Here is a 23,322-nt window from a genome sequence, read left to right on the forward strand (position 1 = left end):
CTGTAGATGTTCTAGAGGATGTCTAACTCAAACCACGAGAAGGAATATATCACGTAGCATATGGACTCGATATAAATCGACAACAATGGATTCCAACTCCCCCATGCGTTGACCATAAAGCAAAATCCAGTCCTCGGAATCAAAACAAGCACCCTCCGCCACACTTTTGGGGGACATTCATCGCTCATGGTCATCTGGGCGCTAGAAACGGTTCCAAATGATTGGCTCCCGAGGGTGCTCGGTAAACAGGGTAGCCCTCACATTGACCGCGCTTTGAAGCTGGCGGTCTTGAGCGGCACGCAGCTGTTACAACCGGCTTCCGTGGGATATTCCATGGAATCCTTATCACTATGAGTGAACACCAGATGGGCTCCACGATGATACAACACATCAGCCCGGCTGATTCTTGGTTTCTAGTGCCGCAGACAGCCTGTGGCGAAAAAGTTTGCCGACCTCACCGTGATTCACTTTGTCCACTTGCGGCGACTACATTCACTTGCTACACTTTACCGGTTTTATCCAATTTAAAGACGACCGCCAGTGGCTTATCTAACTAGGAAGTGTTAATGGCGTTCCAGTGGGTGGCGAGTGAGGCGCTACGTAAGCGACGTGGCTCTCCGCATGAGCGCGGCGCACACGTCACTGTTATCAATTGCGGTACGGTGCGGAGACCGGTGCGCTAGAATACACGCTTCTGGTGACACCGATCGAATCAGGTCACGTTTTGTGCCATCACCAGAACCCCCTCCCGGGCGTCGGGGTTGCCGTATGGAAAGTGAACGTTCCGTCACGATTATGCTTAATCGTCGTACCTGCAGGTGATGCTGCAGGGCCCCGTGTACGTGCATCGGGTCCGATCGCGGTGCCCGTCCCGTCTGGCCTGGATTGATCAAAGGGGCGCGCGCGAAAGGGGAATAAAAGATCGCTTTAATTACAATGTTTGATTGTGTTGCTTTATGCAATCTATGGTGCTATCTAGCATCGGACACTCCGTCGCGGGGTTCGTGTGTCACGGTACACCCAGCGCCCGCGCGCGCGCGATGATCACGATAAGTTGGTGCGAGATCGCGATCGTCTTTCAGTTGACCGTCCCGGATCCTGAGGGAGCTGCGCTGCACAAGTGGGACCCTTGTCCAGGCTTTTTTTTGTGTGAAGCACTTCCAAATTGTTGTGAATCATCCAAATTGTCGGTATCGCTCTTCTTCCCCGCCTCTAGAGGGTCCATCTTGACCGCTTGCATCAGCTCATGATTGATGGGATGTGCAGACCCCAATGTCCGGCCTACGGTCGTCCATCACAAGCTTACATCACCGAATTTACCCGCGATACTTTGAAGACAGTGATAGGGGGAGATTCATCAGGTGCATGAAGGCAAAAATAAAACAAAACAAGTTTAACCGTTCCGCCCGTTTTGGTGTTAATAGTGATCGATTAGTTGCAACAAACCCCCAGACGGGAGCAGAGGTGATGATTAACAAAATGAGCCACTCATTTGTGATTGACTCGTTAACTGCTTCTTTTGCCATCACCATTAAATGAATCAATTTGCAGAAGAAAATATTTTCTTTCGCACAATCCATTCCACTGCTTCCCTTCCTGTTGTACGTGCAGTCATCGGAAACCCAGGGGGGAAACCAGAGCGAAGAACTGAAGCTGAGGCGATGGCGATCGGTGGTACTTCGTCTTCTGGACAAATGAGAAGCGAACCAAACCATAAACCATTGCGGCGGCGGCAGCAGCAGTAGGAGTAGCGCACGCAGTGCATGGTTGACTTGATTAACAGCAACGCATCATGCATGCGCAACGATCATGCTGGAGTGGCAACATCGTCTTTACAACCGATGCCGTTGGAGCGGCGAAACCTGTCCACGGCACGCAAAACGACTCAATAAATTACTGGCTCCTTGACGCAAAGTAGGCATTCATCATCTGTGTCGGTCCCCTTTCTGGACGGTAAGAGATGCATCAGAGTTTCCGTCTTTTATACAACGCTTGCGGTGTGCCAGCAACAGGAAGGATCGTGCAGGATCCCGTGGAGATGGTTTCCCGGAAGCAGCCTACTGCGGTTACTAATTGCACCAAGGTCAGCATTCTCTCGATGTCTGGATGAAAGTACATGGCTGAAAGGCAGCGCCCACAGTTGCAATCGAAGAAAGTGTTTTGAACAGACGAATGACCTTTGCGGGTGGACCTTCAATTTGCGTCGTAAGTTAAATTGATAATATTGCTTCGAAAAGTACATTCATAATTGCTTCCCAATCTCACGATTCGGTTTGCCAGGTTGTAGCATCCTGCTCCGAAGCCGATGTCGATGTCCGGTATAACCACACAAGGGGCAGGCAATGGCGATGAGATAACCCAAACCACGAGCATGCCCAGCAGAGGGTCATTTTGGCAACTGATAAGCGAAAGAAACCGTAAACAAGCGTCCTTGGGAGCGAACGGATTTGGATTCGGTTTGTTTTGACCGGCATTTTCAGTTAAGGGATCTTGGAACGCGTTTCATTCACAAAAACATCTTTCCTTTGGATATGTGCAGTACGCCGTACTAATTGGACTTCAGTCATGGATTAATGTAACTGTTGAAGCTAACATAGTACTAGAATCATATAAGGAAACTCAGTGTTTGATTGGCCTCCCCGCAATCAAAGGTCATAAAGTCGATAGAGGAACGATCTGATCGATTTATGATGTGGAAGTTGCTAGCTTGCATGATCCGGTTATATCACTGTGGAGCTACGACTAGCTAGCGGCTAAACGCTAGTCAAAGTATCCGTTGAGGAACGCAAAACATACACTTCCTGATACCGGTTTGCACTGGTTTGAGCTGCTCTTCCTTTGCGATGCGAATACACCAAGTCACCCCCCCCCCCCCCTTTACGAGCACAGCTGATAAGAGGACAATCTGCAAAGGACCACAGTGTACGGCACACTTTCCATGTCTGTGCAATCGCCGGATCCGGATTGGATCCACGATCTGCTCTGGTCACGTTTGGTTCACATGGTAAGTCAATTGCTTCGTTGGTTCCGCTTATCTTTCACAGTTTACAGCCTTGCAATTTGTGGGAACACTTACCTTTCTTTCTTCTTCTACGAGAGTCTCCCAGCTGCTGACAGTAGAATGATCGATAGGAAGATTCGCAATATTGTGATACCCGGAACAATCACGAAGAAAGTTATCACTCCGCTATCTTCACCTTCACTTACTTCACAATGTGCTGATGCGTCGCCCACTGATTTAGCCGGATTGAACCAAACACCCAAGATATGTCCACCAAATGTGGGACGGAACGCACCAGGGACAAACCACGGCTACCGGCACCGGCAGCTTGAGCCACGGCAACCACAACCACCCGGGACGAGATGTTGACTAGCAGTGGACCCAGCTGCCGGTCCAAGGCAAGCATGGCATCGCGGATTCCTTATCAGCTCGCTAGGGCCATCAGGCACACATACACCGACAGATGTGGGGAAAATGTGTAACAGAGTCCAACCGATCAGTGGGAATTGATTTCGCGTACTACTAGCGTCGATCGGGGAAGCTGAGGGACAGAATTCAGTTATTCCCGGTCTTTTAATTTTCTTTCACCGGTTGACCACTCGAATACGCATACAAAAAACCGGTCTGCAACGGATCGAAACCTGGTAGTATGTGTCGGAACTACGGTTGATAACGCCAATTCCAGCTGGCGGGTAGGGGGATTGCTTGATATAACTGCAGACCCTTGCAACCGACGGAGCATCAGTAGGTCATTGCGGTGTAATGGAGCTTAGAATGTTTGTCCTTGCGGAAGTGTCTGGATGTCCGACACGTACACTCAAGATTAGACGCCGAGATGACTTTCGACACGTCGGCAGTGCATGATGATGAAGACATTTTGTTTACTATAAGCGTGATGCCGGCCGAAGATTACCGCCATCGGAATGAATAAAGACAAAGGAAGGGCATGCGTCCTGCCTATTATGAACCAGATGCGTAGGGCTTGTACCACCATCTGCCTGACAAATGATGCAATATATTTACAATCCTTTGAATTGAATTGCCGATCTTCTATAGGCATCGGGAATTAACCAGCCGGTTGATTTGTAGGTCGCATATTACTTCCTGGGATGAGAGCATCATTTGATTAGATAACGAGAACTGAGTGGTCTTTGGTGGACTTCGGTTAATGAACTCAACCCTGTTCTAGGTCGTGAAGATAAACGGCTGCTGGCGATTGTCTAGGTTGCGTACGGGAACCGATCACCGAGCTAGCCCTGAGCTATCGAAGAGAAGCGGCTTATCAGTACAAAACCAAACACACAGTGCAGTGTGTAGCGTCTCGAGGCAAAGCAGAAATTTTCCACTACGGCATGCAAAGCGACACCATCGGAATGACCATCGAACGGTATTAAACATGCACTTTTGTGTTCTTTATTGTACTGCTACTTTACACGAGGTTTCTTGGTTGGCCATTCGGATGTGTGAATGACGGCAGGTGGCCTGCCTGATTACTCATCGATGTAATCGCTCGGTCTGAAGTGGTTGATTACGTTCACGGTCCAGTCGGATTCGACGCCCTTGGTAAACTCCTTGATGAATCTGTAGTTGCAGACGCTGATTTTATCGCGATACTCAGGGAGTGCTCTGTGTCGTAAGAAATGGAAGGAATCAGTAAAGCAAGTGATCGCAAGTGCTTCGCAGGTGTGCCTTACCCGATGTTAAGGGGAACGGTTTCCCCTCGCTCGATCATTCCTTTCAACCCTCGAAGCACGTGAAAGACCATCGTGATTTCGACAAATCGCTTCTGGCTGTCGTCCTCCGATTCATCGAACATGACACCGACCTGGTACGGGAAGGAGAAATACACATCCTCCTTGTCCACACGAATATCATACCGTTCTGCGACGGACATTTTCGAAAGCGTTTGCTTCACGTCGTTCAGTGCCGCACGATCGACCAATCCTTCCAGCTGTTTTGTTTCACCACCGGCCAGAGCCGAAGAAACAACCTGAAAAAAATAAAGCCAAAAGTTCGTTAAACGCTCGAAGGAATTTCCGCAAAGAAACCAGACCTGCAGAGCCTGTTTCGCTCCGATCACGAAGTCGGGAAGGTGAAAGTCCCGGTCAAAGTATGGCCGAATAATAAAGTGCACCATGATAAAGTTACGGATGGTCTTCACGACCGATGGCCACACTAGCTGGGGGAAGTCCATCAGCGTCAGCGGTTTCTTCACCTTCCGGGCCGGATGCTGGTGCTCATCGGTCGAGTTCCATCGGATTTGGACCGTGTTTTGATTGCCTGCGATCGAGGGACGGGAAGAAGCCGGCAGCAACCGGGTAGAGCCGTTCCAGGCCGGCAGCTTTGCCGCAGTCGTGTGAGCACATGTTGATGAACTAGGGAACACGGTATTATTAGAAACAGCGGGTGGAAAACGTTCAAAACTACTAAAATATCGATGAAATCGCCTAATTTTTGCCTGATGGCTCAACAAAAACATTCTGAAAAAAATTGTTTAGCCGGGGATACATGAAGCGTAAACTCAAGCGTAAATATAAAATTAATTTACACTTGAACATGTTTACATGACCGGGTCGAGACGTGTAGTCCGAATTACACTGAACTTTTATCGACTTTTGTGAGAAAAATAGGATCTTTTTTTCCGAAGAAAAAGATTAAAAACGCTAGTAATGAGCATTCACTATTAATGCAAACCACAAACAGGAAATATAGTGAGTATATAAATGTAAACTGTTTGACATTACACTCTGAAGGCCTTGCCAGACTGGTTGCGGTATTTGCGGCAGTTGCGGACGCTGTTTGGCTTGTCAAACACGGTATCCAATGAGGTTGTTCAGATGAGCTTATGTTGCGGCACGAGCGGCAGTTGCAGCAGTGTTGTGAATTTGTACAGATTTGCCGCACGTACCGCAACCAGTCTGGCAAAGCCTTTACGCTTCGTGTATTCCTACCTTTAGACTGTTTCTACACTGCGCAAAAACCAGTTGTGCTTGTGTTTCAGCTTGTTTTTTTTATGTAGCTTTATGTAAACTTTTGGGATAAAACTATTCGCGATAACTTTATGTATCGTGCAGCAGCTGTATAAAATTTAACACTACACCTAAAGTATTCGCGATTATTTTGTGTGTCGTGTGGACGCGGATAGTTGTTTGAGTATCCTAGCAACGGATGTATGAAAACACCAGTTTATGAATCGGAAAGCGCAAACAGAGTAAAAAGGAAACTGTAGCGAACGCAAGCTGGAAGTGATACGAGAACAGGATGAAGTTTAAAATATATCTTGCAAAAGATGCCAAGTTAAGTGAATCCATATGTGTTCTAGGCTGGAACAACAATGAAAACGTTTTCAGCTGCGGTAACGATCAACAAATGTATAAATGGACCTCTACAAACAGGGAGTTCATGCAGGTGGCTAAGTTACCCGATGGATTTGTTCCAAGTGACCTTCACTGGCTTGTCTCTAAAAGCGGCAATTTAAGTTCGAGTGGCAGTACTGGAGCAACCGGAGGAAAAGCTGCCGAATGCCTTCTACTAGCCGGCACTGAAGGAAGTTTTGTAATACTGAACAAAAGTGTCCGCATCGATCGAAACGTGGTGGCCCATTCAGGGACAATCTCTTCGTCCCGCTGGAGCCCCGATGGTAGCGGTTTATTAACTGCAGGTGAAGATGGCATCATTAAAATTTGGTCTCGTTCCGGCATGCTAAGATCAACCGTTGTGCAGAATGAAGGACCAATACGATGTGCCAGATGGGCTCCATCTGCTTCAGCCATCGCGTATTGCCAAGGAACGTTTGTTTCCATCAAGCCTTTGGCTGCAAATAGCAAAATGGTCAAATGGAGAGCACACGATGGAATGGTTCTTTGTTTGTCGTGGTCAAACAATACAGGCATGATTGCGACAGGAGGCGAAGATTGTCGATACAAGATCTGGGATACTCAAGGCACCAACATCTACACCAGCGTGGCGGACGATTTCGCCATCACCTCGGTGGAATTTTGTCCAGAAGGCGAACTACTGGCTGTGGGAGGCTTCAATATGATAAAATTATGTCATTTTACTGGGGTATGTGCTATAGTCACTACTTAACCATTTATATTCAACTTGCTAAACCAACATTTCAGTGGAGCCACAGCATCGTGCGATTCAATCAACAAGTGATCGGATCGCTTTTCAACATCGTTTGGGCTTCTGACGGAACACAAATAGCGGCAGCGACTAGCACTGGAGTTCTGCTCTTTGGCCATATCATTGAACGCGAATTGCGCAATCGTAACCTAAAGGCTTTGACCATAGGCCGCAAGACCATTGTGCTGCAAGATATAAATTGCCGCACTAGCGACACGCTGGATTTTCCCGAGCGTATAATAAAATGGGAGCTTGGATATGGGCACTTGGTTGTAGCTACTATCCATCAGATTCACATTTTTAACGAGCACTACATCAACACTCCGATTATCATAGATGGCCGTAGTGATATTCGCCTTATCAAGCTGGGAAGAAAGTAGGTAAAAATGCCAACAGTGTAAAAATTAAAGTAACTTTTTACGTTTTCTATTTCAACAGAAACTTTCTCGCGGTAGACCATGCTTCTATCTGGATCTATACATATTCAGGACGATTGCATCTTAATCCACGGTACGCTGGTTCGCAGACGCAGGTAGCACAACTTAACCCTCGCTGCATTTCGCTTGGCATAGATTGTCTTGCAGTGCGAGATCATTCCGATCAGTCCATTGTCCATGTGTTTGATCTGTTGCCCAGTGCAACCCGACAAGAAGAGCCATACAGTATACACTCAAAGGCGATCGTGGTAGAAGTAGCTGTCTGTCGGTTTGGAAATCCTCATGATCAATACCTGGTATACCTGGATGCAAACCAGGACTTGTACATTACGAGCGTGCATGATGGTTCTGAGTTCATAACCCACAAGATCGGAACTCAGGTTACTAGTGTGATGTGGTCGAGTGATACAAACATACTAGTGGGACTGCACGATCTCAGCTACACCGTGTGGTACTGTCCTGGGGAAGCGTGTGCCGATCCGACTCTCATCGCTCTAACAACATTCACATACGATACCAGCGAGATCGGGAAGAACATTGCGCTTGAAAACTTTGAAGGAGCAAATGTGTCATTTCGCAGTTCTGGTGCTATCTTTACAGTATCGGTGAAAACCTACTGTGTAATACTGCATAAGTTGTTCGCTGAAAATCAGTGGGAAAAAGCTATTAAACTTTGCCGCTTGGCACAAAGTCAGCTACTATGGGCTACGCTGGCGGCGATGGCATCTAAGCGTAACCAGCTTGATATTAGTGAAGAGGCATTTTGCGCTTCTTTGCAAATTGATAAAGTCTATCACCTGGGATACATCAAATCAATGTCTCCCTCGAGTCCAAAACATATGGCTGAAAATTCCATTATGAATGGACGTATCCAGGAAGCAGAAACTATTTTGCTGCACAACAAGCGTCCGCAGGAGACCATTAGGCTTTGCATCCGAGTTCACCGTTGGAGAGAGGCCTTAGATTTGGCCTTGAAACATGGAATCGATGTAGATTTTGTACTATCGCAACGCAAAAAACATTTGCAGGCTTTGGAGCGCGAAGAAAATGATCCACAGTTTCTGCAACAAAAAAAAACACCATAGCTAGGGCGTCGAATTCTTTGGTCACTTAGATATTGTTTAATAATGTTTTTGTATTGTTTCGTAATAACTTGATTAAACTAGATTACTATTGGTATAATTTTCATATTAACGAAATTCACATAACCAGACATCGCCAGAAATGGTATTTGAATGGATGCTGAAAAGTAATGACTTTTACTTTATATTATTTTTAAGTCAGGGACAGATGAAACGTAAACTCTAGCGTAAATATAAAATATATATCAAAAAGTTTACGCGTTTTGAATTTTTTTCGCAAAATTGATAATAATTTGTTCTGGCACAGTTAACTAAAAGACGACATGCTGTGGCTGACCAACTAAATTGATGACACACACAAACTTCCGTAGTTCAGTAACTATAGCTAAAGTGTTTTAAACCTTTTCGGGCAAATGATCGTTCTCGACTAAAAATTCAATCCGAGCGAAGGTTGTGGAAAACCAAATGTTCTCTTCCAGTACCAAAAATTCATAAATATCTGAGTCACATGTTCTGGTTTCCTAGGGTGTTGTGGGTATGTCCTGCGGCAGGCCAAGACCGCTCGTTGGTTGTAGTGCCTGATAAGTAAGTAAGTACGTAAAGTCCCTGTTTCCTAGGCTTTGCCTAAACAATGGTGCGAATGGTTCGTACAATCAGTACTACTGATTAACCTAATCGTTCAAACCGTTACAAGTGCTTTATGTAGTGATACATTTCTAAACACAGTACTGGGAGAGTCACCGTTGTATAGGGCGCCTTGGTAATACTGTGTTTTACCATACAACAGTTATTTGCGTTCAAGCGAGTGATTGTGCTCAATCAAAACACACTCAATCACATGTTTGGCTCGACTTCCAACATTAGCATATCAGCGCTCGTACGTATGATTCACAGAACCAATGTTCTACTGTGATTTATCTTGTACCACGTTGTGCATGATAAGACACTAAATTATCGCACTATTTTGGTAAGAACGAAGATACGTTTTCCTTAGTATGTTGTCCACTATGTGGTTCATGGAGCATTCATTGCCAACGGTAATGAAGGTCTATTGAGTGTGTTGCGAGTACATTTCCAGGTATCGCAAAAGGAGTCTCTTCCATCCAGAGAGATCACGTATTGATCAACAGGCGGAGGACTGCAACAGACGAAGATATGTGATCTGGATAAACGTACTATTAATCTAAAATTTAATTAGAATATTTGTATTGATTGAAGCTAAGAGTAATTTCATAGCATAATACAGGAATGTTCAAATAAGGTACATATAGCTTTTGTGTACTGTATTCGTTCGTTTTATTATTTTCTTTGTGATCAGAATCATGTATTCTTAACATTCCTCTTTGCTGTTGCGATGCCAATTTTACATTGTGTAGCTGAGTACTGCATCGAGCAGCCTTTATGATGAGGGTAGGCTTGAATAATAATTCCTTATTACTTTATCAGTAGTTCATGGACATCGCACGGTTACGTTCCAAGACTGTATGAGGATTCCTTTTTTATTTTCCGCCCTACATTCATACAATCCAGTGTGTTTTGGGATTGTATCTTCGATCATTAGCGTTGTTGAGTTAATCTGAATATTGTTATCAGACTCAATAGGTGTTCCATTCTTAAGCCACGTTATATGTGGATCAGGTACCCCCATTACGTCGCACTCCAAGTGAATCGGAGTAAGCACATCAACGTTAAGGACAAGATTCGAGTGAATAATACCAGATCGTGATTGAGGAGCGATCGCTTCTGTCACTTCCATCTTAACAGATTGTTTATACTTTTTGCGAAACATTGTAGTCGCGTTACAGGACACATCACCTGAATGGTTTAGATTCACATTCAGCAAAGTGAGTTGTTTTAAACCTATAAATCCATCGTCGTACAGATTGGTGCCGTCGAAATTCTCGCCATTGTAGATGAAATCGATTCCGGCGGTTGCAATGCTTCTTACGAATGCGCAGTTGAAAATAACATTATCACCAACAGTAATTAATCCTTCTGGGTGTACCCTTTCTAGATGCATATAATTGGACACTCCTATCACCATAAAATAAGCCTGAGTCGTTTCGTTTCCCTGAGAGTTTCTAGCCATACAGTAAACGATTCCTGGTAGCTCTGCGATTAATCTATAGGTCGCTAGAAAAGCGTAATTTACATCAATCTCAGCACTTATCCTTGTTGGTGCCTATTAATGAAATCGTAAAAATATAAAAAGGTAAAAAGAATAGTTTGAATGAAAGTTATGATTGTGGAACATGTACTTACATGCCATGCTGCTTGAGTATCATTCTCAATGGAACAGTTTTTCCAAGGAACTGTCATACATGGCTGGAACATAAATTTGACTTCAGGTAAGGGATGAGCTATGATATAACACGGGAATTCAATAGCCTCGCCTTTCTTCGCCTGGAAAAATGAAGGTGTCCTCCCTTTCCCTCTCATACCTATAGAAAGCTGTGGTTTATCTAAAAATAAAATTATTGCCTTGCTTCTTAGAATATCTTGCGAATCAACCAATCGACTTACCATGAATGATGACTGCCACGTTATATTTTGCTTCTGCAGTACCGGCCCGAACTACAAGTGTATAATTATCGCTGTCGTATATATCCGGGCGTTTGATCGTTAGCTTGAGATAGTTTTCTGTTTGTTCCGTTGTATAAGATCCCAAAGCAGTTCCAACTATTTTTCGAGTGTAATTTTTAAACCATTGATATGATATTTTAACAGGATACGATTTATACTGAATTATAATATGGATTGGTGTTGTGTTTTCAGTTCTGTTAATCTTCCCAGTGATAATGGTTCGGTTGTGAGCTGCGCTCAGGATTACGAAGTCGTCGGGGGTGTCACGCACGTGAAGCTTAAAGTTGTGATAGTTAGTACTTTCACCATTGGACACTTCACATCGATAGATCCGTTTGTGAGCTAGAGTGGCCTTTTTGATAATGAGCTCACGCTCCAGAATTACAAAATTGTCTAATAATGGATGTGGTGTTCTGATTAATTCTCCAATTGTGATTGATTTGTCCTAAAATGAAATATGGAACATTATTACTATGACCATAATTTAATATGAACAAATTTCACCTTTACCTTAGGTTGGTAGATCGGAAGCATTTTCCATGTTATGTTTGCTTCGTCATAACTAAAGATGACAATACGGCAGGTTAATTGGACATTTTTTCCAAATGGTACAAGATCCCCGATATTGCTATTGATGCTCGGTTTTGGTATACTCTCTAAAATGTCGAAAAATCTCACGCTATTCACACAGAACAAATAATGACAGAACAACATACCATCAAACGGTGTCCAATAATTAGCCTCTACGATGAATCCTTTAGCTTTACAATACACATTTCCGAGAGTGCTGTAACTTTGCTCCACAGGGGTGACGAACGCTTTGGAGGGATCGTGTGACATTACACAGTTCTGCATATAGAAATTGCAAAGAATACTGTTGTTAGAAACAAAGTACTTGCAAATAGACTTTAGACTATAAAGCTACAAGGAACAATATATAAGTAAAATATTATTAAACTGCTTACCTTATCTCGGCAAACTTCTAACTCTACATCTGGATGCGATGGTTTACAAGGTATTATAGCTTTATCATATTTAACGTGATATATTAGAGGCATGGGAACTATGGGTTGATGAGGATCCTCTACGTACACATATATGCTGCTGGCCATGTTTTCCGTGATCAACTCGTCAAGATCTTCATCTTGTTTTTCAAAACGAACACAATAGTAGCGGCCAACAATCAATGCGGATGCGTTCGTAATGGTAAGTGTGCTTCCATAAAGTGGATCAATTTCTGATGCATTGAAGAAAGATATTCTGATATTTGGAGGGATCTATGAATGCAGATAACAACGAGTTTAGACGTGAATTATCAAATTTGTTTGGATGAGTGAAAACGGTTATTCTTACCCACTCGTACCACCTTTCAAAAGGTCTCCAGACAATAGAATATTGAGCCTTGCATGTAATATTTTTTGATTCGCCTAACTTTAGTACTACCTCATCAACCGGAGATTCAATTTGTGGTGAGATAATTACACTTCCGTCGCTCTCTATGGCTGCAAATGGAAGATGTGGTTCATTAAAAACACGAGGATTTTTTTTCAGATTTCTGTAGCTATTTTTCCACAGCTATTTGTATCCATAAACATAATAATAACCATGAATTATGCCTATCAAATCATAACGGAGATCAACATTCATTAGCTGAAAACCATTGATTACTATGCAAACATTTAATAATGTATAATTACTATCACAACCCACAATATGCACAGAGTTGATCTTTCGTAAAACTATCATTATCTTCTTCTTTTAAGCCTGCGCTTCTTTGCTTCCTTTCATCACTTACACATCGTTAAACTGCAGATGGGCTGTCATCCCACACAAAATCGAAAGACCAGCGTTTCTGAGTTTGTTTCTCAACGCTAAACCTAACGCTCATTGTACCGCCAACTCAAGCACAGCAGCAAGCGCGATCAATCTGAACGCACCGTGTTATTTTGTTAACTGAATAACGATCAGAGTAAAGTGCGCACACAAAATTTTGGATCTATGGATTTATTTTTGCTCCGCGTTCTACGAATGAATCAACTGTTACAATCATCACTTATAATAATGATTGTAGATCATAACTTACCTGTTACCGCGCTGGACTTGTGAACAGTTGCTATCATAGCAATGCTCACGGTAATTATCGTAACTCGCATAGTTCCTCCCATTGTCACACCGAGAAGCCTATTCCACGCATAAAATACCACTACAGAACAGTTGAGGTACTACTGAAACGAAAACAGAATCTTTAAGGAACACAGTAATTCAACCGTTTTGGGCAATGGTTTGTTCTCCACTAAAAACTCAACGACTCCACAGGATTTATATAAGCCAAAAATATGCCCCCTTGCAATCACAATCAGTCAATACTCTCTGAACCACATGACCGGATGCCTCAGCCTACAAGCTCCGTACAAGCTTTACTGCATTTGTTGGGTATTACTGATTAGCTCAAACGGCCCGTTGCGCGTGGTGAGTTTTGTGACAAATTTTGGATAGTACAAGGAGTGTTTCGAGTCACCAGTCGTTTAAGATTGTATGTGTTTTATCATAGCCGATGTTGAAGCTGGTGGTTAAGAGTAAAACACACATTATCTCATTTTTGGTTAGATTTGTCACATCAGAATTTCAACGCATGTGCATGTTAATCAGGAATTTCGCAGCTGCAGAACCATTCTTTTTTTTCTTGCTTTGTGGTGTGGTGATGGATGGAACAACGACTTGGTACGATATCAACGTATCACACTGGTATTGAGCTGCAGTGATGCGATAGGCCATCGAAGGCTACGAAACAGAACATAAAAATAGGAAATGTTTGTGTATCAACAAAAACAGAGGAAATTGATATTAAATTAGAAATGACACTCCACAGAAACTATTGTTTTTGTGGATTTGATGATTTGTTTACCCATATTTGTAACATGTAAATATAACATGTAACATGTAATATGTTACAGTCAGAGCAAGAGTCTTATTATAAGGGCCAGGCCAACAAGTGCACTTAGCATATATTCTATTGCTGTTGAATTGCAATTGAATCTCTTCAAAAGATCATGCAGAACCAGCTACAACAAACTAACAACATAAATTTAATGAATTTCGTTAAATTAATCAAAAATCATTTACTAAATTGGGTTCGTATTTGTCACAATAAAGTTCTGTTGATTGATAATTTATAAAATATAAGGTCGTGATCTTACATAGAAGCGTTAACCAATCATTACCACAAGGCTGCATATGGAGATTTTAGATTCGTCGATGCGAGCATGTAATCCTTCTATGTCAAGCAAATTGCTTAAAGATAGTTTTGTCAGCCGATATGGCAGCATAATTATAGCCTTGCTTTCAGCTTATCAAGTGACTGGCACGCAAAATATGCTCATATGGCTGTTATCTCGGCTCACTGGCTGACTGGCATGCTCTGAAAGAAGGCCCTGAGCGAAGGTTCTGGATAAATGATTCATGAACTGTTGTGCTAAAATTGAACAAGTGCTCTTGTATGTGTTTACTTTGTACCAATGCGTGCGTCTTATCATCTAACTGGTGAGATCGCTTACTATCATTTAACATAGCATTGCGTCGTGCTGACAAACAAACAAAAAATTGACAAAAAATATCTTATCCACTCGTACTGTAATAAACTTTTTAGCATTTTTGATATAACATATCATATATTTTTTAATATATGTTCTCGTTGAGGCGCAAACCCAAGTAATAGTAGAAATAATTTTTCATCGTCCACTAATTCAATTTGGATTCAAAGAATAAAAATTCATTACAGTACGGGTGGAATTTTGTTTGCACTGTAAGTGACCATTGCTGAATATGAGACAATGAGATATGAGAAGCTACAATGATATGGGTGGCAGCGTCGGAGTGGTAAGTAGAGTGTCTAGCATAAAATCTGCTTCCAAATAGCCTGAGGGCATAGTTTGTATTGTTCGCCCAGTTCACAATCGTCTCAATTTTGTTCAACATGAAGCTGCGTGTCTGTTTGCTACTATTTTGTGTTCATATGTGTGTAATGGCAACCAACGATATCTCTGATCAAGCGAACGTTACGCTGGAATCACCGACAGTGGATGGAATTATGGGGTTCGGATTGGAGATACTGTTGACAAAGTTGGAGTACATCGATATTAAATTGGTTGAGCTTCAACTTCAAATGCACGGGCTCCAGGAGCAAATAGCAGACATCCATATGGTTTATGAGAAGACACCGAAAATACTTCCAAAAGTGCCAGCACCAGCAACTACAACAACCACAGCACCAACAACAACTAGAAAGCGAAAGCAGCCTCATACCAAATCGTGCAAAGATGTAACGGCCAGAGTGTCGGGTGTTTATCGTATCCGTCTCAGCAACGTTAGTTCACCGTTCAGAGTGTTTTGTGAGCAAGAGGAGTTCGGAGGCGGTTGGGTTGTGGTGCAACATCGGTTTGATGGCTCGGTTGATTTTAATCGCAACTGGGAAGAATACCGCGAAGGCTTTGGAAGCATAAAAAAGGAATTCTGGCTCGGAATGGAGAAAATACATCAAATCACGACGGCTCGCGCACATGAAGTAGTGATTGAGATCAAGGACTTTAGGGGCATTTACAAATATGCACGCTACGACTACGAAATTTTCTACGAAAGATCGAGATAATGATAATGACAGGGAAAGTGATTGTGCTCATGATAGGGGAGGTGCCTGGTGGTACAACAGTTGTGGCAGTGCGAATTTGAATGGACCGTACAGAAATTTAAACAGTTTGAAATCCATGTTTTGGTATCATTTTAAATATGACTATCGAGGAATGAGTTTTTCCAGGATAATGATCCGCGAACTGTGAAATTCTGGTTAGGCTATTCCCCCTAAAGTTAAGAGATAAGAAATAAATTATGTTTAATAAAGATGAATTTTTGGCATATTTTACTGAAAGGTAGTCTTGGTTCTCGGACAAACAGCTTAAAGAACGCTAGATCTACAAACAGTTTGTTTAATTTTTAGGGCAATCCTTATTACCCAAACACACGATACTAATTTTTATTTTGAATTTATTTTTGCATAGGTAATTTAAAAAAAAATCTGTTTAAAAAAAATGAAAAACATGTCTTACTTCGGTTTCATCCGTCATAATTATGTTTCGTTTTTTATTTATTTTATCAAACTTTTCCGATAAACTTTCCTTTTCATACAGCTTCTCAGCACATCTACCTCGGTGTGAATTTATACCGATCTTTGCAGGGTTCTGCACGTGACAGGAATTCAGCACTCGCTCTTCAAACACACTGGCAAGCTCCTGTAGGATGCTCCCCCCAGCGTCACGATGCTAATCCACCATCGCCATCGTGGGGGCCTTGGGACGAAAGGCGCACGCTGCACTCCTTCAACGGATAGGAGTTGCTTACCATTTTCCTTCTCTAATGTAGTCATCCAAACCAAACCTCACATCCCACCGTACACCAGATACAAAGTCACTGGGGTGTTTCGTTCTTATTTCGCGGCTACAATTTTTCTTTTGGGCGACACTCCGTCCAGCGTTGAGAAGTTGAAGACACAGAAGTGCATCGAACCTCCATTTGTACGAACGAAAGAAACGTGCGGCCTGGTCGAAAGTTCCCGAAACACACTTGGCCCGGCTCGGTTCTTCTTTTTTACTTTTCGGTGATTTGATTTATTTTGATTTGATTTGTTGAGTTCAAAGTTGCCTCCAGCATTTCCAGCTCGAGCGACATCATCTAACGAACGAAGGAAACGTCGATTCCGGTGTGTGACACACGGCAGGCAGTCCCACGAAGATCCTCGAGGAGGGCGGCGTTGAGGGCGTAATTCAATCAACATAAATTACAGTTTCGTCAATCGAATGAGTTAAGTTCGGCATTTGTGATGTGCCACTGACTGTGGGCACTGACACTTCCGTAGCCAACGGGACCAACACGTCGGTCGGCCAAGCTAAAGATGGCCGCATTCGTCAGGAGTGGAGTGCTGCTTCTGAGAGGAGGCTCTCTTCTTCACTCTACCCTGGAGCATTACCGAACGCAGAAAAGGCCCACGCCAGGAACGTCAGGCCGATGCTGACCTTTGTTTTGACACAACGTACGTTGGGTGGAAGCAGTCAGAAACAGTCAAACTGGTCATCCTCCCACCAACCAACATCGATTGTCTTGCCTGCTCTATTCCTGTTTGTTTCTGCTCTGCTTGCTTCCCTCTCTGATTGGACCGTAAGTGAGTGAATGGAGAAGGCGGGTGGGAAGAATGTGACCAAGAACGATGACTCAGGTAGCATCCAGCAGCCGTCACCTGGCAGTGCGTGCAATCTGTCATGGACAGTCCTTGGAGCGCAGTTTGGCAGGACCTCTGACCGTGCCGGTGGGTTGGGTTGGATTGCGAAGCCTGGCCAGCGATGTCATAACCGAATCATTTTCCATTTGCATCAACTTCCGGACATTGTTCCGCCATTTTGAAAGACATAGGCTAGTCTAGGGATTTTCCATTTTTTCCTGTAAATGGATAAACGAATGTAAGATGAAGATGGACAGCTTCACATAGAAATAGGAAAAAGTGGTTTCGAGAACAGATATTATGTTGTTCTACCTCACGAAATGGCTGTTCTTTAGTGTTGTTTTCGATAGTTGAAACAGTTTTTTTTAACAAATCAAGGAAAAACATGGTCATCTGTTCAGTTTTTTCCGGCTAATCGTTCGCTCTTTAAGCAGAGTTAACAGAATTAAAACAGAGAATCCTAGATATGTCGCTGCATTAGAGGAACAAGGGAGGCACAGATAAAAGACTAACCTTGCGTTCTCTTCAACAACAGCGCCGTTGCGGTCACGTGCGCCTAGTTCTATTGTGAAGGTTACCCAACCTAACTGCTGCGTGTTTGCAGTTGATCCAGGTATCGAACGGAGCATCCACCGGTCACTTCGCACGTTGCTTGGTCCAACGAAGCGATTTGTTGGCATAATGGAATCAGACTATTAATGCTCATAACGGCGTGAATGAGATATATAGAAATGATTGCGCTCGCGAAACCTGAAACCATCCAGCCAGACGATCCTGCCAGCGAGCACACAGAAGCGACTGCCAGGTTGAGAGCCAGGTTACCGGTAATGGCGTGTCAAAAACAGATTCGGAAAAATTTGATGAAATTTATTTCCCATTTCGCGCGCACCAGCGCCAAGCGTATTGCACTTCCGCCTTCCGATAGAAGTCATCGGACCGAGAACGCCCATCCTGGCGATCCGTACGTGCACGAGCCCGTGGAAGCGAATTGAGAGAGGAACGGAGGCTCGGAACTAACAAACTGGCTGATTGACTGGGCTGACGGACTGGACCGGATCGGTGGAAGTGAAGTGTTTGTATTTCCACTTTTCCGGTTCACCTCCAGTATTCTCATCGTGAGGGACGCAATCTACCGCGTGTCTAGGCGTGTTTGCTAGCGAGGAGGAGAGAAGAAAGGATAGTTTAGACCCGCAGTAAGCGCGTGCTGTAAAGCGAATCGTAGAAGTGATTGGCAAAAGACAAACGCTCTAGATTTTCCCTCGGGATACGGCAATCCCGGTCACTGAAGTGGCAAATTCCATTCCTTTCCCCCTTCTGGGCGTTATTGGAAGCGTGGAATATGCACACGATGACTGGGGGCGTCGTGGAATGGAAAGCGTGCACCGCGGCAGTCGCAACCGCCCGTTAGCTAATCATTAGCCCAGCGTGAATTGTAAACAGAACGCCGAAAAGAGACCGTTTAGCGACCGTGCCTGAGCAGCGGCTCATTGGATAATGGACGGTGTGGGTTTTCCGTGGAGGCAAAGGACCAGCGAGTCACTTTTGTGGACCTCGGAGGGGCGGTAGCAGTGGTGGTGCATGGGAAAATGCCCGGACCAGCTCGCTTGTTTGTTTTCATTCCCATTTGATGCCGTCGGTGTGACGAGGGAATAAAGAATTATTTCATTAGCATTCATGATGACCCTGTGCGTCTGGTAATGACATAATTGATTTAGCGTCGATACCGCGAGCTTGGTACGAGTCCACGTGACATGTGACTGTGCGTTTTCGAAGAAATGGTGGAGAGTCTTCGATTGTTTTCAAACGATTGGGATGAAATCGGTTTCGTAAGTTGCGACGGAGTCAACATAAGAACTGTGGGCCGCCGCTGGAGGTTTCAAGAAATTCATTTTCGTATGATTTAGGTTCTACATAACGCTGTAATTAACTGTATGGAAACATTGAATTAGGATATTGTATTCATAGTCTCAGCAAAGAACATAACTCACTTTTGCATAACTTTCTTTTGCGAAAATGACTCAACGCGCACATTTCAGATGCAATTTTGTATAACAACTATTTGTCAATTGAACATTCCTTTACTCGGAATCATAATTGAAACATTTTTATCTCATGTCTTTTTTCATTCTTTCAGCATTTTTTTTAATGCAAGACATAATAGGAGCAAGTGGAGTTATTGCTATTTACAAACTTGTCTACATGATATTTAACATCATGTGGGAAAAAATCTGTTTGCGACAAAGATCAATACATACGTTCTGTTCTAACTAAGTATAAAGACACGCCATGTCCTTATTGAACGTATAGTGTTAATAATAATGTTGACTTAAAATGTCCAAACCTTCCAATAGATTTACCTGGTGACTTTACTAGTTTCATGTTAATTTTTCTAGTACATAAAAGAAGATACTGTATATTGTAGCGATTCATTGCGTTTGGAGATCTCATAATGATAAGGGAACCAGATTCAATGATCAACACAAGTCCCTTGATGAATTAATAAACAAAATCGGACTTAGCGGAGTTTACTGAATGTTTTATGAATGTTGAACTAGCACTTGAAAGAGTTGTTTGTTGTAAATTCTTCTACGCTATTGGGGTCATTGAAACCGCATGAAATTGATTTGACGCTGCGATATTATTTATGGAACTTATCGATTGACTTGTCAATTATAGCAAAATTAACTTTAAACCACACTATAATAAAGCATCTATCAAACCACAACATCGTCAGTAATTATGTTCAACATCTTTTTGTTATAAGATTGTTGAACTGCATACTGCCAAATGTAATCGAACCGCAAACTCGTAATCACTCTTTTGCTAACTGCAAACTACCCAGCAACTGTCTGCAACTGCTCAGTCCGCACGCTTGAATGCTTCAATCGGTCGTGTCCCGCCTGCACACTTCATACACCAATCGATCGGTATGGGCACGAGAGTCCATTATGCGAAATCCGTGCATTCTGGCCCCCTAGTCGGATCCATCCGGCGCAAACAGTCTCGGCTACACCTGACGTTGCCAACAAAATGCCAAGCCTTTTGGCCTATCAATCATAGAGCAATCCGGATTTATTCGATTGAAATCCTTGCCCGGTTCAGTGCACACGGGGCCAACATTCATCTGTATGCAAAACCACAACCCTACAACTGCTACAGTCTACTACTACCGTACGGCCGGGCCCATGGCAAGTAGCTCGTGGCCGCCATTTGCCTCGCACTTCCCCTTTCCACTCGAAAAGGATATGCAAATGAAGTCAAAGCTGCTGTGTACGAGCAGAGGGCGGAGGGCGAACATTTGTCAACGAGAGCAACGGTCGGCGAGCGCTGTTGGCCCCCGGAATCGATCGATTCGAATAAAAGCGTTCCAGCCCATCCTCTACATGCTTCTGGCTCCTCGCCGCCGCCATGCTGAGTATGCTTTCGACTTTGAATGGAAGGAAAAGTCTTTCATCATCATCCTCACCATCGGTTGCCATCGTTGCCCTGGTCTTCGTCGTCGTCGTCGTCGTCGTCGTCGCCAGCTTTCGAATGTCATTCCCGCCATCCCACTTGTCATTTTTATGTCCTTTCTGCTGGTGGCCACAAGTTGTCTGTGCACGCGAGAGGCAACCGCCACCACCGCCACTCAATCAACGAGAATTATTTTTCCCTAATGTTATCTTTTATGTATAATTTATATTCCACGGTGCGCCCTCGCGCCTCTCACCCGCTTATATATTAGATTAAACCGCCGCCATTTAACATCTGTGACAAATTTTCAATATTCCATTAACGGTGCTGGCTGGCTGGCCGGGCGGATTCAGATTTAAGCCCCCGAAACAGCTCTCTGATGGCACTTTTGCATCGTATTACCGTTTGCTACCGGGACTCTTAACTGCCACCGGGCTGTCCGGGGCTGGATGGCGACGGAATGCGAACGACGTTCATCACCGGGAATGTCCGGAGCCGGTGGGCCAGAGCACAGAAACGAGAACGAACCATGGCGTTGGTATGAAAATCGAATTTAAGTGAATGTCCTTTGCTCCACTCCCTGCCCCTGTCTAACGGGGCGCCCGGAGAGTGGGAAAACTTTTCCTTTTTCATCTAAAATGTCGTTCGTCGTTCGTCGTTCGTCGTCGGGGTTGTCATGCTTCTGCTTTATCGGACTGATGCTACGTTCGGTCGCTGGCGTTCTGCGCTGTGTCGGTAATTTGACTGATGAGCAGCAGCATGACTGAGCTACGAGAGGACGGAACCAACGCCATCGCAATGGTGGAAAGTGGAAAGATTAAGTAGGATTAGGCGAGGGCTAGATTTATAATGTTGTCCCTCGTTCCTCGTGGTGTGCGTATCCTCGTCGGATGCTGGTTGCCGGATGATGACGCTCTTTGGCGCTGTTCCGGTGCGTGTTCTACGGACATAATTAGTTTGAAATTTTCGCTTGGTACTCGGTGCTACGCGGGAATTGTGATCGATGAGCATTTCATTCTGTTGCTGTCTACGTGTGCACAGGTATGAGTTCCAGTGCGAGTTGAACGAGTTGCGTCGGTTTGGTTGGGGTAGAAAATTCCATTTTGTTTGGTTGCAAGTGGAATGAAAACTTGTATGACAACTTAACTCAATTCCTGAAGTATCGACCAGTTCTAAATTGAGCTAGTATCATTCTTTTTGTGTGATATAAGGTATTTTTTATGCTAAAACATGTAGTAGCAAGCAAACTTCTAGTCCACATTTGACTAACGAGCGGTAGCAAAAGCTTGATTCCAAATGTACAACATGAAAAAGTGGGACGAATCGATAACATTCCCGCCCCCGAGCATCCAATGAGGTCAGGTCAAATGGGAAAAGGATTAAAAAAAGAGTGAAAAAGGAGAAAAAAAACCCACCACACGATCCGATGCCATTAATTTTCCAATCCATTTGCGCGCTTGCCACAGTGCTGCTCCGTGGAGGAACGTTGCAATCGTCCGTTGTGCCAATGGTGATCATGGCCATTGGCAACGAACGATGCTGCCACCAGCAACGCCACAAAAAGTGGTAATTTTGCATCGTTGCACCACCGGCAGCAGCAGCAGCAGCAGCAGTAGTGACCATGCAAGGAACCACCAAAAGCATCCGACAGCGACACCATCACGACGATGATGATGATGATGATCAGCGTTAATCAGTTTATCGCACGGTGTAGCGAAACCCAATTAAAGTCCGGTCCACCGTCGAACGACATCAATTATCAAGCAACTCTCTCTCTCTCTCTCTCTCTCTGGACCTCAACTCGATTGCACTGCATCCGGCATCCTGGTGTTCGCTCTGGATTGTGATTTACACTCCGGAACCGGATCGACGATTGCGTTTGGCATCGTAGCAAGCCGAGAAGGAGATTGCATCCTGGGGTGGCGATGCGCTGCAAGGATCGAACCTTCTCTGACCTCGGATGCGAATGCATCACGATGTGCCGTGAAAAGGGTCACGTTCTGATGTCATTTCCGATTGAAGGCTCGATGCCAAACGTCCTCGAACGTTGCCGTAGCATGCGAAGCTGTACAAGCATACGAAGCGAGCATAAAAAGTGGTGAAATGCAAGAAAGGAAAAACCAAAACAACAGGCACACACAACAATCAAATCAACGGAGTGCAAGAGAGAGAGAACGGGTACAGAAGCGATGGAGTTTTCATTTTTAGTGAAAAATCAATAGCTCAACGCAGGGACCTTTCAGGGATCCATTCAGGCTCGCTCCAAACCGCGTGATCGCTTTCCAGCGTCGAAAGTTGTTGGAAAAGTTAATGCGCACCGCCGTCCTCGACTCCACCGCCGGCGAGGGTTTAAATGATTTTTGTTTGCGCCGC

General features: G+C 44.0%; 3 protein-coding genes and 1 pseudogene across 4 annotated transcripts in view; 2 read left to right on the forward strand and 2 right to left on the reverse strand.

The window, feature by feature from the left end:
- LOC126571774 (nocturnin) overlaps positions 1-3,391 on the reverse strand; it is an 18,614-nt gene extending 15,223 nt beyond the window's left edge. For both annotated transcript variants that reach the window (XM_050230572.1, XM_050230571.1), the window contains exon 1: positions 3,077-3,391. The gene's annotated coding sequence lies outside the window, so the exon portion shown is untranslated. The remainder of the gene's footprint in view (positions 1-3,076) is intronic.
- Positions 3,392-4,391: 1,000 nt separating this feature from the next.
- On the reverse strand, positions 4,392-5,546 carry LOC126571778 (m-AAA protease-interacting protein 1, mitochondrial). The gene is made up of 3 exons (XM_050230579.1): positions 5,055-5,546; positions 4,696-4,991; positions 4,392-4,627 (listed from the first exon to the last, which is right to left on the reverse strand). The coding sequence occupies exons 1-3, from the start codon at positions 5,478-5,480 to the stop codon at positions 4,492-4,494; spliced, it is 858 nt and encodes a 285-aa protein (XP_050086536.1). The 5' UTR covers positions 5,481-5,546; the 3' UTR covers positions 4,392-4,491.
- A 557-nt stretch (positions 5,547-6,103) lies between these two features.
- Positions 6,104-8,841, forward strand: LOC126571779 (intraflagellar transport protein 80 homolog). Its single transcript, XM_050230581.1, has 3 exons — positions 6,104-7,066; positions 7,126-7,505; positions 7,568-8,841. The coding sequence occupies exons 1-3, from the start codon at positions 6,263-6,265 to the stop codon at positions 8,649-8,651; spliced, it is 2,268 nt and encodes a 755-aa protein (XP_050086538.1). The 5' UTR covers positions 6,104-6,262; the 3' UTR covers positions 8,652-8,841.
- Positions 8,842-15,252: 6,411 nt separating this feature from the next.
- Positions 15,253-23,322, forward strand: part of LOC126575882 (angiopoietin-4-like) — a 36,523-nt pseudogene continuing 28,453 nt past the window's right edge.

This window comes from Anopheles aquasalis, chromosome 2 (genome assembly GCF_943734665.1).
Source record: "Anopheles aquasalis chromosome 2, idAnoAquaMG_Q_19, whole genome shotgun sequence".
NCBI classification, from domain to species: domain Eukaryota; kingdom Metazoa; phylum Arthropoda; class Insecta; order Diptera; family Culicidae; genus Anopheles; species Anopheles aquasalis.